The following is a 16,712-nucleotide window of genomic DNA, read 5'->3' on the forward strand; positions in this document are numbered from 1 at the left end:
AAAGATTTGTACACTTATGTGTGGTTCACCTACAGTAGAGATTCAACTTTACCGAACATCTGCTCAATGTTCTTACCAGGAGATATAGCTCAGCCACCGAAAGTATGAACCCCACCTGATGAACAGGTGTCTCCATTACCTCAACCTCAAGCACACCAATAAAGTTGGGAAGGGGAAGCTCAGAGAAGCTCCATGCTCCAGACTTACATATAATCTCTATATAACATGTTCTTCTTCAAATCAAAAGGTTAAGGATATTAATGGGGGCTTTGTGACGTCTTCTGTAAGGGAATTAAGGAAGGAAGGCACATTCTCATTCTCTTTCTACTTGTTTTTTTCCTGTTCCTTTTCTGGTATATGAGGAGAAGGGGGATGCTAGTCCTCAAGGGAACACAAGGGCTACATGTCTTCGGTGCAGGTGGGGATGACACAGATGTTGCACAATCAGTGGCCGGTAGGAGCTGCTGTTGCACTTTCGTGATTCTGCAAATAATAGGAGGCCGAAGGGTGGCCAAATGTGGCTCCTGAAATGCCTGGTCTCTTCCTTGGGAGGAAGGGAAGGAGGAGGTTGCTGATCCCCCACAGAACAGGTGAAAGATGCAGGAGAAAAGGAAATAGTTATGTCCACCAATTCTCCTTCCGGTGGATTGATGCAAACATTAAAAGAGAAAGAGAGAGGGGTGCTTGTGATCTGCCTTAGCCCATTTGGTTCTCTCCTTTCCCCCTCAAATTGTGGTTTCTCCTTTGTTTTTCCATCTTGAAAAAATATTACGCTCTTAATTCTATTGCATTTGTAAATCAGGTTTTACATGTTGATGAGATTAAGAAGAGTCAGAAAATTTCATCTATCATTTCGATGTCAATTTGAAGTATGGCGTGTTTGAAGAAGTTCAGAAATTTGCCTCTTCCTCAAGCAGTTTGGTTTTTAATTGAGACCTTTTAATTCGTCCCGGTTTCGAAATCTCCTCTATACAAATGTGTCCTCTGGTCATTGGCTAAACTAGAAAACCTCATCATGCTTATAGGAGAATAGAATATTCTAGTGGAACCAATGACTGCTGATCTCATTTGCATGAAAATAGAATGCAAGAGGCTTTAAAGGAAAGGAAAGGAGAAGATCTGAAGAAGGTGATACTTTTTGTTCCTAGAAGGACATTCCTTGGCCAAAGTTCACCATGGTCTGGTCTGTGTTCTTCCTTGCACTCCTCACTTACTGCACAGGTAACATTTTTCCTGGTCCGAGAGAGGATTTGGTTGATTGATTCTCAGAACTTGGTCAATGCAAAGGAAGACACATCAGTTTAACAATGTTTCTTTCCTTTTCTCTCTCCACTCTTTCTCTCCCTGTGTCCAACTCTTGAAAGGCATTGATGGTCAGTCCACTTGGACTCAGCCTCCCTCAAGCTCCGTGTCCCCAGGTGGAACCGTTACACTGTCCTGTTTAACAACTCACAGTTCCTACAATATTGGCTGGTATCAACAGAAAGCAGGAGAAGGCCCTCATTTTGTCCACTGTGATGGCTGCAGTAGCAGGGGAGAAGGGATCCCAAATCGGTTCACGGCCACGAGATCTGGGAATACAGGATCTTTGGCCATCACCAATGCAGAGGCTGGAGACGAGGCAGTTTATTACTGTGGTAACTGGAACAGTGCAGTTACTGAGTTACACGGTGGTACACTCTTATGGGGAAGTGTGACAAAAACCTCCTCACTGCATCTTCACCCTGAGACCACAAGTAGCAACCCTTGAACCTGTGTCTGGAGACACCTGAACTGAAGATGCAGGCGAGAAAGACTTGTAAATTGATTTCCATCTTGATAGGATTCGCTCAGTCTCTTCCATGGAGGTGAAGGGCTCTGGAGAGAAGTTCACGGGAAGCAAACAGCCCCATGGTTCTTGTTTTCTGAGCAGAAGCTGTGAAAGGAACTGATGAAAAATTGGAGAAGGAAGAGATCATTTTCATCTCTCTAGTACTGAACAGGAGAAGGATAAACGGAATGGTAGAAGGACACAGCATGGAAAAGTGGTCCCTGGAGCAGGTTTGTGGCGTGAGGAATTGTGGCAAAGACCCCCACTCTTCCCTTTTGCCTGAACCAAGAAGCAACCAAACTTGATCTATGACTGGAGATCCTTACATTGGGAGGACACAAGCAGAATCCCAGCAGAGGAAAGGCATCTCAAAATGCCAAGCATTGGGGAAGGATGGGCACAAAAGTGTGAGCGAGAAAGGTGCAGGGGATCTCATGAACCCATGGTCTCAGCCTTTCACCCTGAGCTGTGAGTTCTAATTTTGAAAGAAGAAGATTTCAAATTGTAGAAGATAGAGATAATGTTCAGATGGTTTGACACTATATGGGAGATGGGAAATAAGGAATTGTATGAAGACCCAGGCTAAAAAGTGGACAGTGGGGCAAGTGTGCCCCATGTCTTCAGGATGTAAGGATGGAGAGTTCATAAAGATTGACAGTCATGTGTGGTCTCCTATATTAGATGTTGAACTCAACCAACCAACATACTAAATGTTCTTATTGAGAAAAATATAAAATTGGAGAAGTTACAATTCAACTAGAGTTGATGTTCAGATGGTTTGACACTAGATGAGGGATGAGGAAAAGGGGAATCGTATGAAGACACAGGCGAAAAAAATGGCTCCATGGGGCATGTTTGCTTCATTTCTGTAGGATGTAAGGATGAAGAGTTCATAAAGATTGACACTCATTTGTGGGTATCCTACCTTAGATGTTGAACTCAACCAACCACATACTAAATGAAATGAATCAGCCACAAAATCCCTGAAGTTCATCTGAGCAGCATGGACCTCCTTTTCCTCAAACTCAAGGACACCACTATAATCAAGAAGGAGAAGCCCAGAGAAGGACAATGCCACAGATGTATATATAATGTCTACAGAAAATGTCTTTCTGCAAATCAAAGTATGAAAAACAAGGGAGGCTTTGTGAAATCTTCTGTAAGAGAATTAGGAAAGAAGGCACGTTCTTCTCCTTCCCCTTATCTTTTCTCGCTCTTCTTTTTATGATATTTAAACAGAAGGAAGAGATGGTCCTCTTGGGACATAAAACTGCTGCATTTCTTCAGCCCAGGTGGGGATAACACAGATTAGGCCTCCTCCAGATACCATCAGCTAGCAAATGTCGACTGTCGACCCCCCCGGGGGAGGGCCCCCCCTCTGTGGCTGCTCCGGCCCTCTGGAACGATCTCCCTGTGGAGATTTGGACCCTCACCACCCTTCAGGCTTTCCACAAAGCCGTCAAGACCTAGCTGTTCCGGCAGGCCTGTGGCTGATGAGTTCCCAGCCTCACTTGAATTGTTGCGATAGTTGTGTAGTTTTTAATCTGTTCTTGTATCTTGTTTTTGTCTTGTTTGTTTTTTGTATTTCCCCCTTCCCCACTTGTTTGTTAGCTGCCCTGAGTCCCTCGGAAATAGGGCGGCATACAAGTATAATAAACAAACAGACAAACAAACAGATGTCACAATATCAGCGGTCAGTAGGGGCTGCTGATGCCCTTTCGTAGATCTCCAAAGAAGGACTTCAGCCAAAGCCTGGTCAGATGTGGCTCCTGAAATGTCTCCTCGCTTCTTTACAGTGAGGAGGGCGCTGATCCCTCCCAGAACACCTAAAATAGGCAGCATAAAAGGAAAAGGTTGGGACCACCAATTCTGCTTTTGGCGGCTTCTTCCAAATATTAAAAAAATAAAGAATATGGGGATTTCTTCTGACCACCTTAGCCCAAATGGAGGATGGTGCTCCTATTTTTCTCAAGGCTGCTGGTCCTATAGACTATTGAGATTAAGTAGAGTTGCTCAATTTCATGTATCCTTTCCATGTCAATTTCACCTATAAAGAAGCGTGTTTAAAGAAATTGAGAGGTTTTCTTGTTCTACAAGCAGCACACTTTCATTTTTAACTCAGACCTTTAAATACCTCCCAGTTTCCAAATCTCTTCTATGTAAATTGTTCCTCTGCTGATTGGTTAAACCAGAGGAGCTCAAAATGCTTTTGGGAAAGGAAGTTTTCTAGGAGGACCAATGAGGACAGATCTCATTTGCATGGAAGGAGAAAGCAAGCGGCATTTAAGGAAAGGAAAGGTAAAGATCTGAAGAAGGTGAAAATTCTCTTTCCTTAAAGGACATTCCTTGCCAAAGTTGACCATGGGTTGGGCTGTGATTTTCTTAGCTTTCCTCATTTACTGCACAGGTAAAGTTTTCCTGGGCCAAGAGAGGATTTGGCTGTGATTCTCATAAGAAAAGGGTCACATGGAAATGGTTCAGAGGGAATGAAGGTGCATCAGTTTAACAGTATTTCTTTCTTTTTCTCCCCTCACTCTTTCCCTTCTTACATCCCACTATTATTTAAAGGGACTGATGGTCAGGCCACTTGGACTCAGCCTCCCTCCAGCTCCGTGTCTCCTGGTGGGACGATCACGCTCTCCTGCACAACTCAGAGTACAAACTGGATTGCCTGGTATCAACAGAAAGCAGGAGAAGGCCCCCGTTTTGTCCACTGTAGCAGCTGCAGTAGCAGGGGAGAAGGGATCCCGAATCGGTTCACTGCCACCAGATCTGGAACTACAGGATCTTTGGCCATCACCAATGCAGAGGCTGGAGATGAGGCAGTTTATTACTGTGGTAGCTGGAACAGTGCTGGTACTGCGTAACACGGTGGTACATTCTTATGGGGAAGTGTGACAAAAACCTTCTCACTGCATCTTCTGCCTGAAACCACAAGCAACAACTGTTAACCTGTGACTGTGGACACTTGAACTGAAGATGCAGGCGAGAAAGACCTGTAAGTTGATTTCCATCTTGAGAGGATTCGCTCAGTCTCTTCCACGGAGGTGAAAGGCACCAGAGAGAAGTTCATGGGAAGCAAACAGCCCCATGGCTCTTGTTTTCTGAGCAGAAACAGTGAAAGGAACCGATGAAAAATTGGAGAAGGAAGAGATCATTTTCAGCTGTTTAGTACTGAAAAAGGAGAAGGATAAATGGAATGGTAGAAGGACACAGCATGGAAAAGTGGTCCCTGGAACAGGTTTGTGGCAGGAGGAATTGTGGCAAAGACCCTCACTCTTCCCTTTCGGCCTGAACGAAGAAGCAACCCAACTTGATCTATGACTGGAGACCCTTAAACTGGGAAGACAGAAGCAGAACCCCTGCAGGTTCATCCCAGTTGGCAAAGATGTCTCAAAATGCCCAGCCTTGGGGAAGGATGGGCACAAATGTGTGAGAGAGAAGAGTTCAGGACAACCCACAGACTAATGGTCTCAGCCCTTCACCCTGAGCTGTGAGTTCTAATTTTGAAAGAAGAAGAAGATATCAAATTGCAGAAGCTAGAGATAATGTTCAGATGGTAAGACATTAGATGGGAGATCGGGAAATAAGGAAATGTATGCAGATTCAGGCTAAAAAGTGGTCTTTGGGGCAAGTTAGTTTAGTTTAGTTTAGTTTAGCTAAACTAAATTAAACTAAGTTATCCCCATGTCTTCAGGATGTCAGGATGAAGCGTTCATAAAGATTGATACTCGAGTGTGGTTCTCCTATGTTGGGTGTCAAGTTGAACCAACCACATACTAAATGAAATGAATCAGCCCCCCAAAACATGAAATTCATCTGAGCAGCATGGATCTCCCTTTCCTCAAACTCAAGGACACCATTAAAATAAAGAAGGAGAAACCTAAAGAAAGGACAATGCCACAGATGTATATGTAGTCTCTACAGAAAATGTCTTTCTTCAAATCAAAGCATTAAAAACAAGGGAGGCTTTGTGAAATCTTCTGTAAGAGAATTAGGAAAGAAGGCAGGTTCTTGTTCTCCTTCCCTTTATCTTTTCTCTCTCTTCTTTTTCTGATATTTAAACAGAAGGAAGAGATGGTCCTCTAGGGACAGAAAACTGCTGCATTTCTTCAGCCCAGGTGGGGATAACACAGATGTTACAATATCAGCGGCCTGTAGGGGCTGCTGATGCCCTTTTGTAGTTCTCCAAAGAAGGACTTCAGCCAAAGCCTGGTCAGATGTGGCTCCTGAAATGTCTCCTCTGTTCTTTTCAGTGAGGAAGATGCTGATCCCACCCAGAACACCTGAAATAGGCAGGAAAAAAGGAAAACGTTGGGACCACCAACTCTGCTTCTCGCGGCTTTTTCCAAATATTAATCAAAAACATAATATTGGGATTTCTTCTGACCACCTTAACCCATATGTCCAAGTGGAGGATGGTGCTCCTCTTTTTCCCTAGTCAGGTGGTTCTACACACTGTTGAGATTAAGTAGAGTTGCAGAATTTCATGTATCCTTTCCATGTCACTTTCACATGTAAAGAAGCGTGTTTGAAGAAATTGGGAAGTTTTCCTGTTCTACATGCAGCACACTTTCATTTTTAATTGAGACCTTTAAATTCCTCCCAGTTTCCAAATCTCTTCTATGCAAATGTTTCCTCTGCTGATTGGTTAAACCAGAGGACCTCAAAATGCTTTTGGGGAAGGAAGTTTTCTAGGAGGACCAATGAGGGCAGATCTCATTTGCATTGAAGGAGAAAACAAGGGGCATTTAAGGAAAGGAAAGGAGAAGATCTGAAGAAGGTGATAATTTCTTTCCTAAAAGGACATTCTTTGCCAAAGTTGACCATGGGTTGGGCTGTGATTTTCTTAGCTTTCCTCACTTACTGCACAGGTAAAGTTTTCCTGGGCCAAGACAGGATTTGGTTGTGATTCTCATAAGAAAAGGGTCACATGGAAATGGCTCAGAGGGAACGAAGGTGCATCAGTTTAACAGTATTTCTTTCTTTTTCTTCCCTCACTCTTTTCCTCCTTACGTCCCACCATTATTTAAAGGGACTGATGGTCAGGCCACTTGGACTCAGCCTCCCTCCAGCTCCGTGTCCCCAGGTGGAACCGTTACGCTCTCCTGCACAACTCAGAGTACCTACAGCATCCACTGGTATCAACAGAAAGCAGGAGAAGGCCCCCATTTTGTCCACTGTAGCGGCTGCAGTAGCAGGGGAGAAGGGATCCCAAATCGGTTCACGGCCACCAGATCTGGGACTACAGGATCTTTGGCCATCACCAATGCAGAGGCTGAAGACGAGGCAGTTTATTACTGTGGTAGCTGGAACAGTGCAGTTACTGCGTTACACGGTGGTACATTCTTATGGGGAAGTGTGACAAAAACCTCCTCTCTGCCTCTTCTGCCTGAAACCACAAGCAACAACTGTTAACCTGTGACTGTGGACACTTGAACTGAAGATGCAGGCGAGAAAGACCCATAAGTTGATTTCCATCTTGAAAGGATTCACTCAGTCTCTTCCACAGAGGTGAAAGGCACTGGAGAGAAGTTCACGGGAAGCAAACAGCCCCATGGCTCTTGTTTTCTGAGCAGAAACTGTGAAAGGAACCGATGAAAAATTGGAGAAGGAAGAGATCATTTTCAGCTCGTTCAGCACTGAACAGGAGGAAGGATAGAAAGGATCTTAGGAGGACACAACACTAAATAGTGGTCACTGGGGCACATTTTTGGCCTGGCTGTTGAGCGCAGGGATGGACTCTTAGTAAAGATTTGCACACTCATGTGTGGTTCTCCTACATTAGATGTGCCACTTAGGAGACCATGTGTTGAATATTTGCTTACTAGGATAATTGTATCACCCACTGGAAATGTAACAACCATCCTTTACCACAACCGCTCCGCTTAGTCCTACATGGGACTCCTGCATTCACTATATGGGATCTCATAGCAATTACAAGTTATAACCTCTAATTTCTCTCTTCAGACAAAGAGCGTATTCTGAAAAAAAAAGTGGCTTTTAAATATTTCCCTGGAGAAAGAGTGGATCCTGAAACCAAGTAGAGTGTTTAAATGTACAGTGGTGGCCAAAATTGTAGAAACTTTTTGGGGAAAGTGTATTTTTGAGGTTTCATGGCTACTAACACCATTTTGTTTTGGAGTCGTACCATAAAATTATACATCAATGGAAAGATAATTTAATCAAGAATGCAATGCAACAAAGTTTGTTGAATTTTCTGTATTCTATGAAACTTTATAGCTAATTATACCCAGCAATAAAACCCAGTTAAGAGAAGCAATCATTCCAACAGAACTAAAAGACTTGGTTCATACTTTTGTATATCTTATTTTTTCTATGGTGATAATTTTTGCATATCTCCTTTTTTTTCTATGTGTTTCACGTTTCTTCTTTATAGCTGCTATTTTAATAGGAAATCCTTCATAAAAATTAAGGATTCGCTATTAGAATAGCAGATATAAAGAATAAACATGTCAGTTAATGCTTAGTTGGGTAACCTTTAGTTACAACGTCTTCCCATGGAGTGGACCAAGTCTTTTAGTTCTGCAGTTGTCATAATGTGAAACCAAGATTGAATGATTGCTTCTATTAACTGGGTTTTATTGCTGGGTACATTTGGCTGTAACTTTTCATAGAATTGGTGATTGCATTCTTGATTAAATTATCTTTCCATTGACATATAACTTTATGCTATTACTGCAAAAAATGTGGTGTTATTAGCTATCAAACTTGAAACCTAGTAGAATATTTCAATATAGAAGATTCACTCATCTACCACATGGTGATCTGACATTGAGATCTTTTAATTCTTCCTCCGTTTCCAAATCTTGTTCACGCAAATGTTTTCTTTGGTCCTTGGCTAAACCCAAAGGATGGATGTTATTATGCTTTGGGGAAGTAAGATATTCTAGGAGAACCAATGAGTGCAGCTCTCATTTGCATGAACTCAAGGCATTTAAAGGAAAGGAGAAGATTGGGATATAATTATCCTCCCTGAGCAGATATTCCTTGACCAAGTTGACCATGGGTTGGGCTGTGGTCTTCCTTGCACTCCTCACTTACTCCACAGGTAGAGTTTTCCTGGACTAACAGAGAATCTTCTTGCGATTCTCATAAGAAGAGGGTGCATTGGAAATCTCTAAGAACCAAGGAAGGTGCATCAGTTTAACAGAAATTCTTTCTTTCTCTCCCTTCACTCTTTCTCTCTCTCCCTCCCTCCCACCCTCCTGAAAGGCATTGACGGTCAGTCCTCTTGGACTCAGCCTCCCTCCAGATACATGTCCCCAGGTGGAACCGTCACACTCTCCTGCACGACAACACAGAGTACGAAGAGCATTTCCTGGTTTCAACAGAAACCTGGAGAAGTCCCTCGCTATGTCCATTGTAGTGGCTGTAGTGACAGGGGAGAAGGGATCCCAGATCGGTTCACTGCCACCACATCTGGGACTACAGGATCTTTGGCCATCACCAATGTGCAGGCTGAAGACGAGGCAGATTATTACTGTGGTAGCTGGAATAGTGCTGATACCATGTTGCATGGTGTTGAATTCTTATAGGGAAGTGTAACAAAAACCTCCTCTCTGCCTCTTCTGCCTGAAACAAGAAGCAAAATACCTTGACAGCACATTGGATGTACTTGAACTGAAAAGACAGGAGAGAAATATCTACTGGTTAAATTTTCCATCTGCAAGGAAGCCTCTCTGTCCCCATCAAGGGGGGATGATGGATACAGGTGTATGAAAGAGGAAGATGCGGGGTGCCAGCCCCCTCTGCTTTGAATGAAAAGATGCAAAATTGGGGCATCTACAGATGATTGGCAGGCACTTCAACAATAGACTTGATGTGGGAGAAGAGGATTGTATGAGGACACAGGCTAAAAGGCGCTCACGGGTGCAAAAAGCTTAGGTCAAGGCTAGAGGATGTAAAAATGAACATTTTGTAAAGATTTGTACAGCCTTGTGTGGTATTCCTATATGAGATGTTGAGCTTTACAGACCAAGTGTTTTATCTGCAGCAGAACTGAATCAACCACATAAAACTCTTCTGAAGAATAGGTTCCTCCTTGACCTCAAACTCAAACACACCACTCAAATCAAGAAGGAGAAGCCCAGATAAGCAAGATGCCACAGACGTCTGTTTGATCTCTATGTCAAATGCCTCTCTCCAAATCAAAGTATTAAAAACAAGGGAAGCTTGTTTTTCAGGGTGGCACCTGAACTGAAAAGACATGAGAAACTTCTGCTGGTCATTTCCATTTGCAAACAAGTATCTCTCTCTATCAAGGGGGGGATGATGGATAGGGGAGTATGGGAAAGAAATGTGCAGGGGATGCCCAAGGTGTCAATCCCTCAGGTTTGGGATAAAAGAGACTGTTTGAAGGCACAGATTAAAAAGTGTCCCCTGGAACAAGTTTGTCCCAAAGCTAAGGGACATTAGGATGAACTCTTTGTAAAGATTTGCACACTTATCCTGGATTAGACATTGAACTGAATTGTCCCCATGTGAAATGTTTTCACCAGGAGAAATGAATCAGACAATGAAAGATTGAAACTCACTTGATGAACAGGTAAATCTTGACCTTAACCTCAAGCACATCACTAAAGTCAAGAAGGACCAGCCCAGAGAAGCATGATGCTCCAGAATTACATATCATTGCTACCTAAAATGGCTTTTCCCCCCCTCACCCCACAATATTGGAGACTTTGGGATATCTTCTGTAAGAGGGTTAATAAGGATGGCACGTTTTGTTCAACTCATGTCCTTCAACTCATTCTTAGTGTGTGTGTGTGTGTGTGTGTGTGTGTGTGTGTGTGTGTGTGTGTTTGTGTGTTTCTGATATTTCAGGAGAAGGAACTTTGGTGGTCTTGAAAGTATGACATATTTCTTCAGCCTTGGTAGGGATAACACAGATGTTACAATATCTGTAGCCAGTAGGTGTTGCTGCTGCCCTTTTCATGCTTCTTAAAAAAAAAGGCTTCAGCAAAAGGATGAGCAGATGTGACTCCTGCAAAGTTTAGACTGTTCTTTTACAGTAAGGGAGGGGGAGGGCGCTGAATCCACGCCCAGCAGGTAAAATAAGGAAGGATAAAAGGAAATTGTTTAGGATCACCAGCTCTGCTTCTGGTGAAATGTTCAAAAAAAACAAAAGAAACCCTGATGATGAGGATGGCCCTAGCCCATATGTCCAGTTGGAGTAAGGACCTCTGGTTTTCCTAGACTGTGATCGTCAAGAGAAATGCCCTCTCTTTGAACCCTGAGAATTAATCAATGAGTGTGGGGTACATTCCTCCAATCCATCCCATATTTGTCCAAATGCAAATGCATTTTCTGAACTATGTGTCAGGGTTCCAAATAGCATCCAAAAGTAAATCAGAGTCCAAGGCAAAGTATTGCTCAAAGTTCCAATTTATTAAGAGAGCCATGTTGGCACCTCTGGGGAAACCCAAATCGGAAAGCTTCCCGGTTTCCACCACCTAGTTGACAGTTCAAGATCCTGCCCCCACACCCACAAGTCCATCACATGGTCCAATCTCCCACTGCCATGCTGGCAGTTCCACCCATCCAGTTCTCGTCAGGTGCAGAGGTGCAGAGACAAAGGATGACCTTGGCTTTCTAGAAAGAATTTTGTTATGGCTACATAGTATGCAACTCCTTACAATCCCCACTCCCTTTTTCCCACAATAGAAAATACATAGTAGAATAATAGAAAGTGGCAGGCCAAAGATCCAAAAGAAAAGATGGCTGCAGGCATGAGACTATGACTTTGTAAAGCTAATTCTTGTCTTGTCTTTCACTTATAAAGGATATTTTCACTTCAGGAAAATATTGCTTTTAGACAAGAGATATCTTGACAATTGCACGTCGCCTCTCTCGTTAGCCTCCTTGGCTGGTAGTGGAAGAGCAAAGACATTTGCATGAGGAGGTCCTCTCTTGTCCTTTGGGGATTTAAGAGAGGTGGAGAGGAGGCAAGGGGAAAATCCATTCGCTTTAGAGAAGGGGTTGTCCCATCCAGTTGTCCCACCATGTCCCGGGCATTTCTTCTCTCCATTGTCCTGATCTCTGTTGGTAAGAGAAAGGAGGCACAACCTTTTCTAGAATTAACTCCAGAAAAGCTTCCTTGCTCAATTGTTGAGTTTTCCATTTGTGGTGCTCCTCTCCACCTTCTGTTGAACAAGCAAAAGCTTGCTCTCTTTCAGGCCCCAGCCTTCAACAACTGCAGATCTTAAGGACCCAGAATTCGTCGCAGCTGGAAGGACAGTCACCATATCTTGTCGATACGATGGTGGGAATCTTGGGGATGGCAACTACCCTTGGTGGGCCCAGCAGGTACCTGGGCAACAACCTCGAGCTTTGATCTATCACACCAGTACCAGACCATCGGGGGTTCCGGCCCGTTTCTCTGGGTCCCGATCAGGGAATGTGATGTCCTTGACTATCACTGGGGCTCTGCTTGAAGACGAAGCCACCTACTATTGTTGTGTCTGGACGGGTAGTCAGTTCCACAGCGATTGATTCAGGAGGGGAAGTGAGACAAAAACCCTTCTCTTCAGTTCATTTCATTTTGTTTCCATTTTCTGTCCTGTGTGTATAAGTGAAGATTGACATTAAGAGATAAATGTGCTTGTTTTTGTTTGCTATAAGGCAAAAGAACATCTGCCCTTTTCAAAATAAGTTGATTCAGAAAGTTCACTTCCTTCTCATATTTACGCTTGTATCCTTTCTGTTGTGGCCCAGAAGGAGCCATTGTAGCTGCCACCAGACTCCGACAGTGAGGGGTCTTATGAGTCGGCCCTGGAGGAGGTGGAGGACCCTGGACAGGGTCCCGACTCCGAGCAGGGCAAGGAGAGACTGGTTGGCCACCAGGTGGCATCTGGGCGATCCAGAAAACACCTGTGAGTTGTTCCGGGATGCATGCCGTCGAAGGGCTACTTGGCATCAAGAACAACGGCGTAATTACAAGCGGTGATTACGCTCAGCTGATGCTCATTAAGATCCTCTCCTGATTATAAAAGAGACTGCTTGTGCCACGCCTTCCTACAGAAGTCAACATTAAGGATTAACAAGAAACAAACCTGGCAGGCTGGATTGTTGACAGAGTTTGTTTGCATTGCTGCCAAGTTTTGTAAGACTTGCTGCCAGAGCGCTTATCTCTTTGTTTATGTGGCTTGCAGCCAACAAGAGTCTGGACTGATTAAAAGAAACATTCTCATTTATTTTGGTTTCGGCTTTCGTTCCTGGACGGAGGAACGAAAGGTCAGAACACCTTTCCCTCTTCCTCTGTTAAAAACTGGAGGAAATCTGTTAAGAACTCTTTCCATGTTTCTCTGGATGCTGATCAAGCTCTTTAACTTTGTCCTCTAACTACATCTTTTTGACATTTTGCGGGGAGAAAGAGTACTTCTTTTTCTCCCCGCAAAAGAGCGAAGGTGGCGCAGTGGTTAAATGCAGCACTGCAGGCTACTTCAGCTGACTGCAGTTCTGCAGATTGGCTGTTCAAATCTCACCGGCTCAGGGTTGACTCAACCTTCCATCCTTCCGAGGTGGGTAAAATGAGGACCCAGATTGTTGGGGGCAATATGCTGACTTTGTAAACCACTTAGAGAGGGCTGAAAGCCCTATGAAGCGGTATATAAGTCTAACTGCTATTGCTATTGCTACTGTCTTATGGCCATTTTTGACCTCCATCATTGAGGCTTATCATTCAAGTCAACATCCAAGAGAACAGAGGTCTCAATTCAGACATTCACCTTTACAGATTTTCACAGAGATATGAACCAGCTTCACAATATGTACAAATTTGGGAATCAAGCAGAAGGCAAGGAATCTTAGATAAGTGTCTAGTTTCTTGTTATGAAATCGTGGATCAATTTGACATCACCAACATCCAGCCAAAAAAGGAAGCACATCAGTTATTAGGAGATAAGAATTTCCTATTTTCTTTTGCACAATAGCGTCTGCTGTCCTTCTTCATTTTCTTTTTGAAAACGAATATATTAAGTTCCGGATTCTATGATAATTGCATGTTAGTTTTTACATGCTATTGAGATAAACTCAATTTCACAATTATATACACATATATAGATGACAGGTACACGGAAGAAATAAGAGTGTTGGAAGAAATAGAGAAGCTTCCCTTATCCAAAACGAAGTGGTCTGATGGTTAGGGAGAACTTTTAATTCTTATCCCGTTCCCAAATCTCTTCTGCACAAATGTGTCTTCTGGTCTTTGGGTAAAGACCTCCTAATGCTTTAGGAGAATGAAACATTCTAGTTGAACCAATGAGTGCAGCTCTCATTTGCATGAAGGGGCAACAAAATGGAATTTAAGAAAAAGATAAGATCTGAAGAAGGCTGCTATTTTTCTCCCTAGAAGGACATTCCTTGTCAAAGTTGGCCATGGGTTGGGCTGTGGTCTTCCTTGCACTCCTCGCTTATTGCACAGGTAACATTTTCATGGGCCAAGAGAGGATTTGGTTATCATTCTCATGAGACTATGGATCGTTGGAAAGAGCTAGGAGCAAAGGAAGGTGCTCCAGACTCACATATATCTTTTTTTTCTCCCCTTACTTTTTCTCTCCGTCCCTGTCCCTCCCCCCTTAAAGGCACCGATAGTCAGTCCACTGGGACTCAGCCCCCTACCAGCTCTGTGACCCTGGGAGGAAGGGTCCAACTCACCTGTGCTACATTTCAAAGTGGCTACTGCATTCATTGGTATCAACAAAAATCCAGAGAAACCCTTCGCTATGTCCACTGTGAAACCAAAACCAAGGTTTGTCATCTGTGACTGGAGAGACTTGAGCTGAATGGACAGGAAAGACATTCCTGCTGGTTCATCTCCACTTGCAGAGAAATGTCTCAGTGCACGGCAAGGGGATGATGGGCCCTGGAGTATGGAGGAGAAGAAAGAGAAGCACAGAAAAGCACGTTTCTAAAATGACTTTAAAAAAAAAAAATTCAAACAAAATATTGAAAACAACAAGGGTGGCTCTGTGACTTATTTTACGGAAGAACGAATAAAGGGGACACATTTTGTTCCATTCTTCTTCTCTTTCAGCTCCTTCTGACTTTTATCAGTCCTTCCTCTGATTTATCAGGAGAAGGACGATGATGGAGAGCAAATGCTGCATTTCTTCACCCCGGGTGGAGATGTTGCCATATCATACCAGCAGGGGCTGCTGCTGCCCTTTCAAATTTCTCCAAAATTTTTTTACTGTATAAGCAAAAGGATGGCCAGATGTGGCTACTGCAATGTCTACTCTCTTCTTTCTAGAATAAGGGAGGATGGAAGACCCTGATCCTTCACCAAGATGCAGAATAAGGAGGGATAGAAGGTTGAATTTAAAAAACTAGTATTAGAATTGGTTTGGAACTGCCCTAGATCTTATTTAGGGGACGCGGTGGCTCACTGGCTAAGACACTGAGCTTGTCAATCAGAAGGGTCGTCAGTTTGGCAGTTCAAATCCCTAGCACCACGTAACAGAGTGAGCTCCCATTACTTGTCCCAGCTTCTGCCAACCTAGCAGTTCGAAAGCACATAAAGAAATGAAAGTAGAAAAATAGGGGGCACCTTTGGTGGGAAAGTAACATCGTTCTGTGTGCCTTCGGTGTTGAGTCATGCGGCCACATGACCACGGAGACATCTTTGGACAGCGCTGGCTCTTGAAACGGAAATGAGTACCACCCCCTAGAGTCGAGAACGATTGGCACATGTGCAAGGAGAACTTTTCTTTTTAGACTTTATTTCCTATGGGAGGATGGCCCTCTTCTAGAACTGGTGGTTTTGGAGAGATATCTCCTCTTCTGGAACCATCCATGATGAGAACATCAATAAATATGGTCTACATTCCCCCAATCCATCCAAGCATTGCTTTCCCCTGTATGGCTTTTTAAAATGCCTGCAGGTCAAAACAGATTCATGGAACGAAGAACTCCAGAAAACCTTCAACCTATTGAAGGATGAATTCACATGTCTTCCTCTGCCTCCCGCCTCAAAAATAACGGAGTTTTAGACAAGATATGTCTTAGCAACTGATCCCTCTTTACTTGTCTTCCCTGAGAACTGGGGGGGGGGGGGTAGTTGAATAGCAAAGACATTTGCATGAGGAGGTCCTTTGGGGATTTAAGTGCGGTGGAGAGAAGTTGAGCAGGAAATCCAGATGCTTTAGAGAAGGAATTGGTCTATTGAGTCCTCCCACCATGACCCAGGTTCTTCTTCTCTCCATAATCCTGATCTCTGTGGGTAAGAGAGATCCCTTTGGAAGGGGGATCAACCCTTCTGGAACTAAACTCAAGAGAACCTCCTTGTTGGACAGCTGAGTTGGCCATTCTTGCCCTTCCATTGAACAAACAATGTCTTGCTCTCTTTCAGGCCCCAGCTTTCAACAACTGCAGACCCTGAAGGACCCAGAATTTGTCGCAGCTGGAAGGACAGTCACCATATCTTGTCGATATGATGGTGGAAATCTTGGGGATGGCAATTACCCTTTTTGGACCCAGGAGATAGCTGGGCATCCACCTCGAGGATTGATCTATACAACCAGTTCCAGACCATCGGGGGTTCCAGCCCGTTTCTCCGGGTCCAGATCAGGGAATGTGATGTCCTTGACTATCACTGGGGCTCTGGTTGAAGACGAAGCCACCTACTATTGTTGTGTCTGTCAGTTCCACAGCGATTGATTCAGGAGGGGAAGTGAGACAAAAACCTTTCTCTTCAGTTCATTTCACCATTATTTGTCCTTCATGCATCAGTGAAATTTGACATTAATAGAGAAATATGTTTTGGTTGATATAAGACAAGAGTTGAAGGCCCCTTGCTGCAGGTGGTCTTTATTCAGAAAGCGCAGCTTCTCACCATCTTGTTCCTTTTATCCTTTCCTTGTTCCTTACTGAAGATTATGGA

General features: G+C 43.6%; 1 protein-coding gene across 1 annotated transcript; it reads left to right on the forward strand.

Annotated features, from left to right (window-relative positions):
- Positions 1-1,134: 1,134 nt before the first annotated feature.
- On the forward strand, positions 1,135-9,369 carry LOC116516754. Its single transcript, XM_032229392.1, has 4 exons — positions 1,135-1,221; positions 1,365-1,673; positions 4,923-5,051; positions 9,101-9,369. Exons 1-4 carry the CDS (start codon positions 1,176-1,178, stop codon positions 9,367-9,369), a joined length of 753 nt encoding a protein of 250 aa, XP_032085283.1. The 5' UTR covers positions 1,135-1,175.
- The last annotated feature ends 7,343 nt before the right edge of the window (positions 9,370-16,712 follow it).

The sequence above is a fragment of the Thamnophis elegans genome, chromosome 13 (genome assembly GCF_009769535.1).
Source record: "Thamnophis elegans isolate rThaEle1 chromosome 13, rThaEle1.pri, whole genome shotgun sequence".
NCBI lineage: Eukaryota > Metazoa > Chordata > Lepidosauria > Squamata > Colubridae > Thamnophis > Thamnophis elegans.

Excerpts from the sequence above, each read along its gene's own strand:
- LOC116516754 (XM_032229392.1), top strand. The coding sequence starts at position 1,176 with ATGGTCTGGTCTGTGTTCTTCCTTGCACTCCTCACTTACTGCACAG. Across the intron at positions 1,674-4,922 it reads AGTTACTGAGTTACACGGTG|AAACAGTGAAAGGAACCGAT; the intron begins GTACACTCTTAT and ends TTTTCTGAGCAG. Across the intron at positions 5,052-9,100 it reads AAAAGTGGTCCCTGGAACAG|GTGGAACCGTCACACTCTCC; the intron begins GTTTGTGGCAGG and ends ACATGTCCCCAG.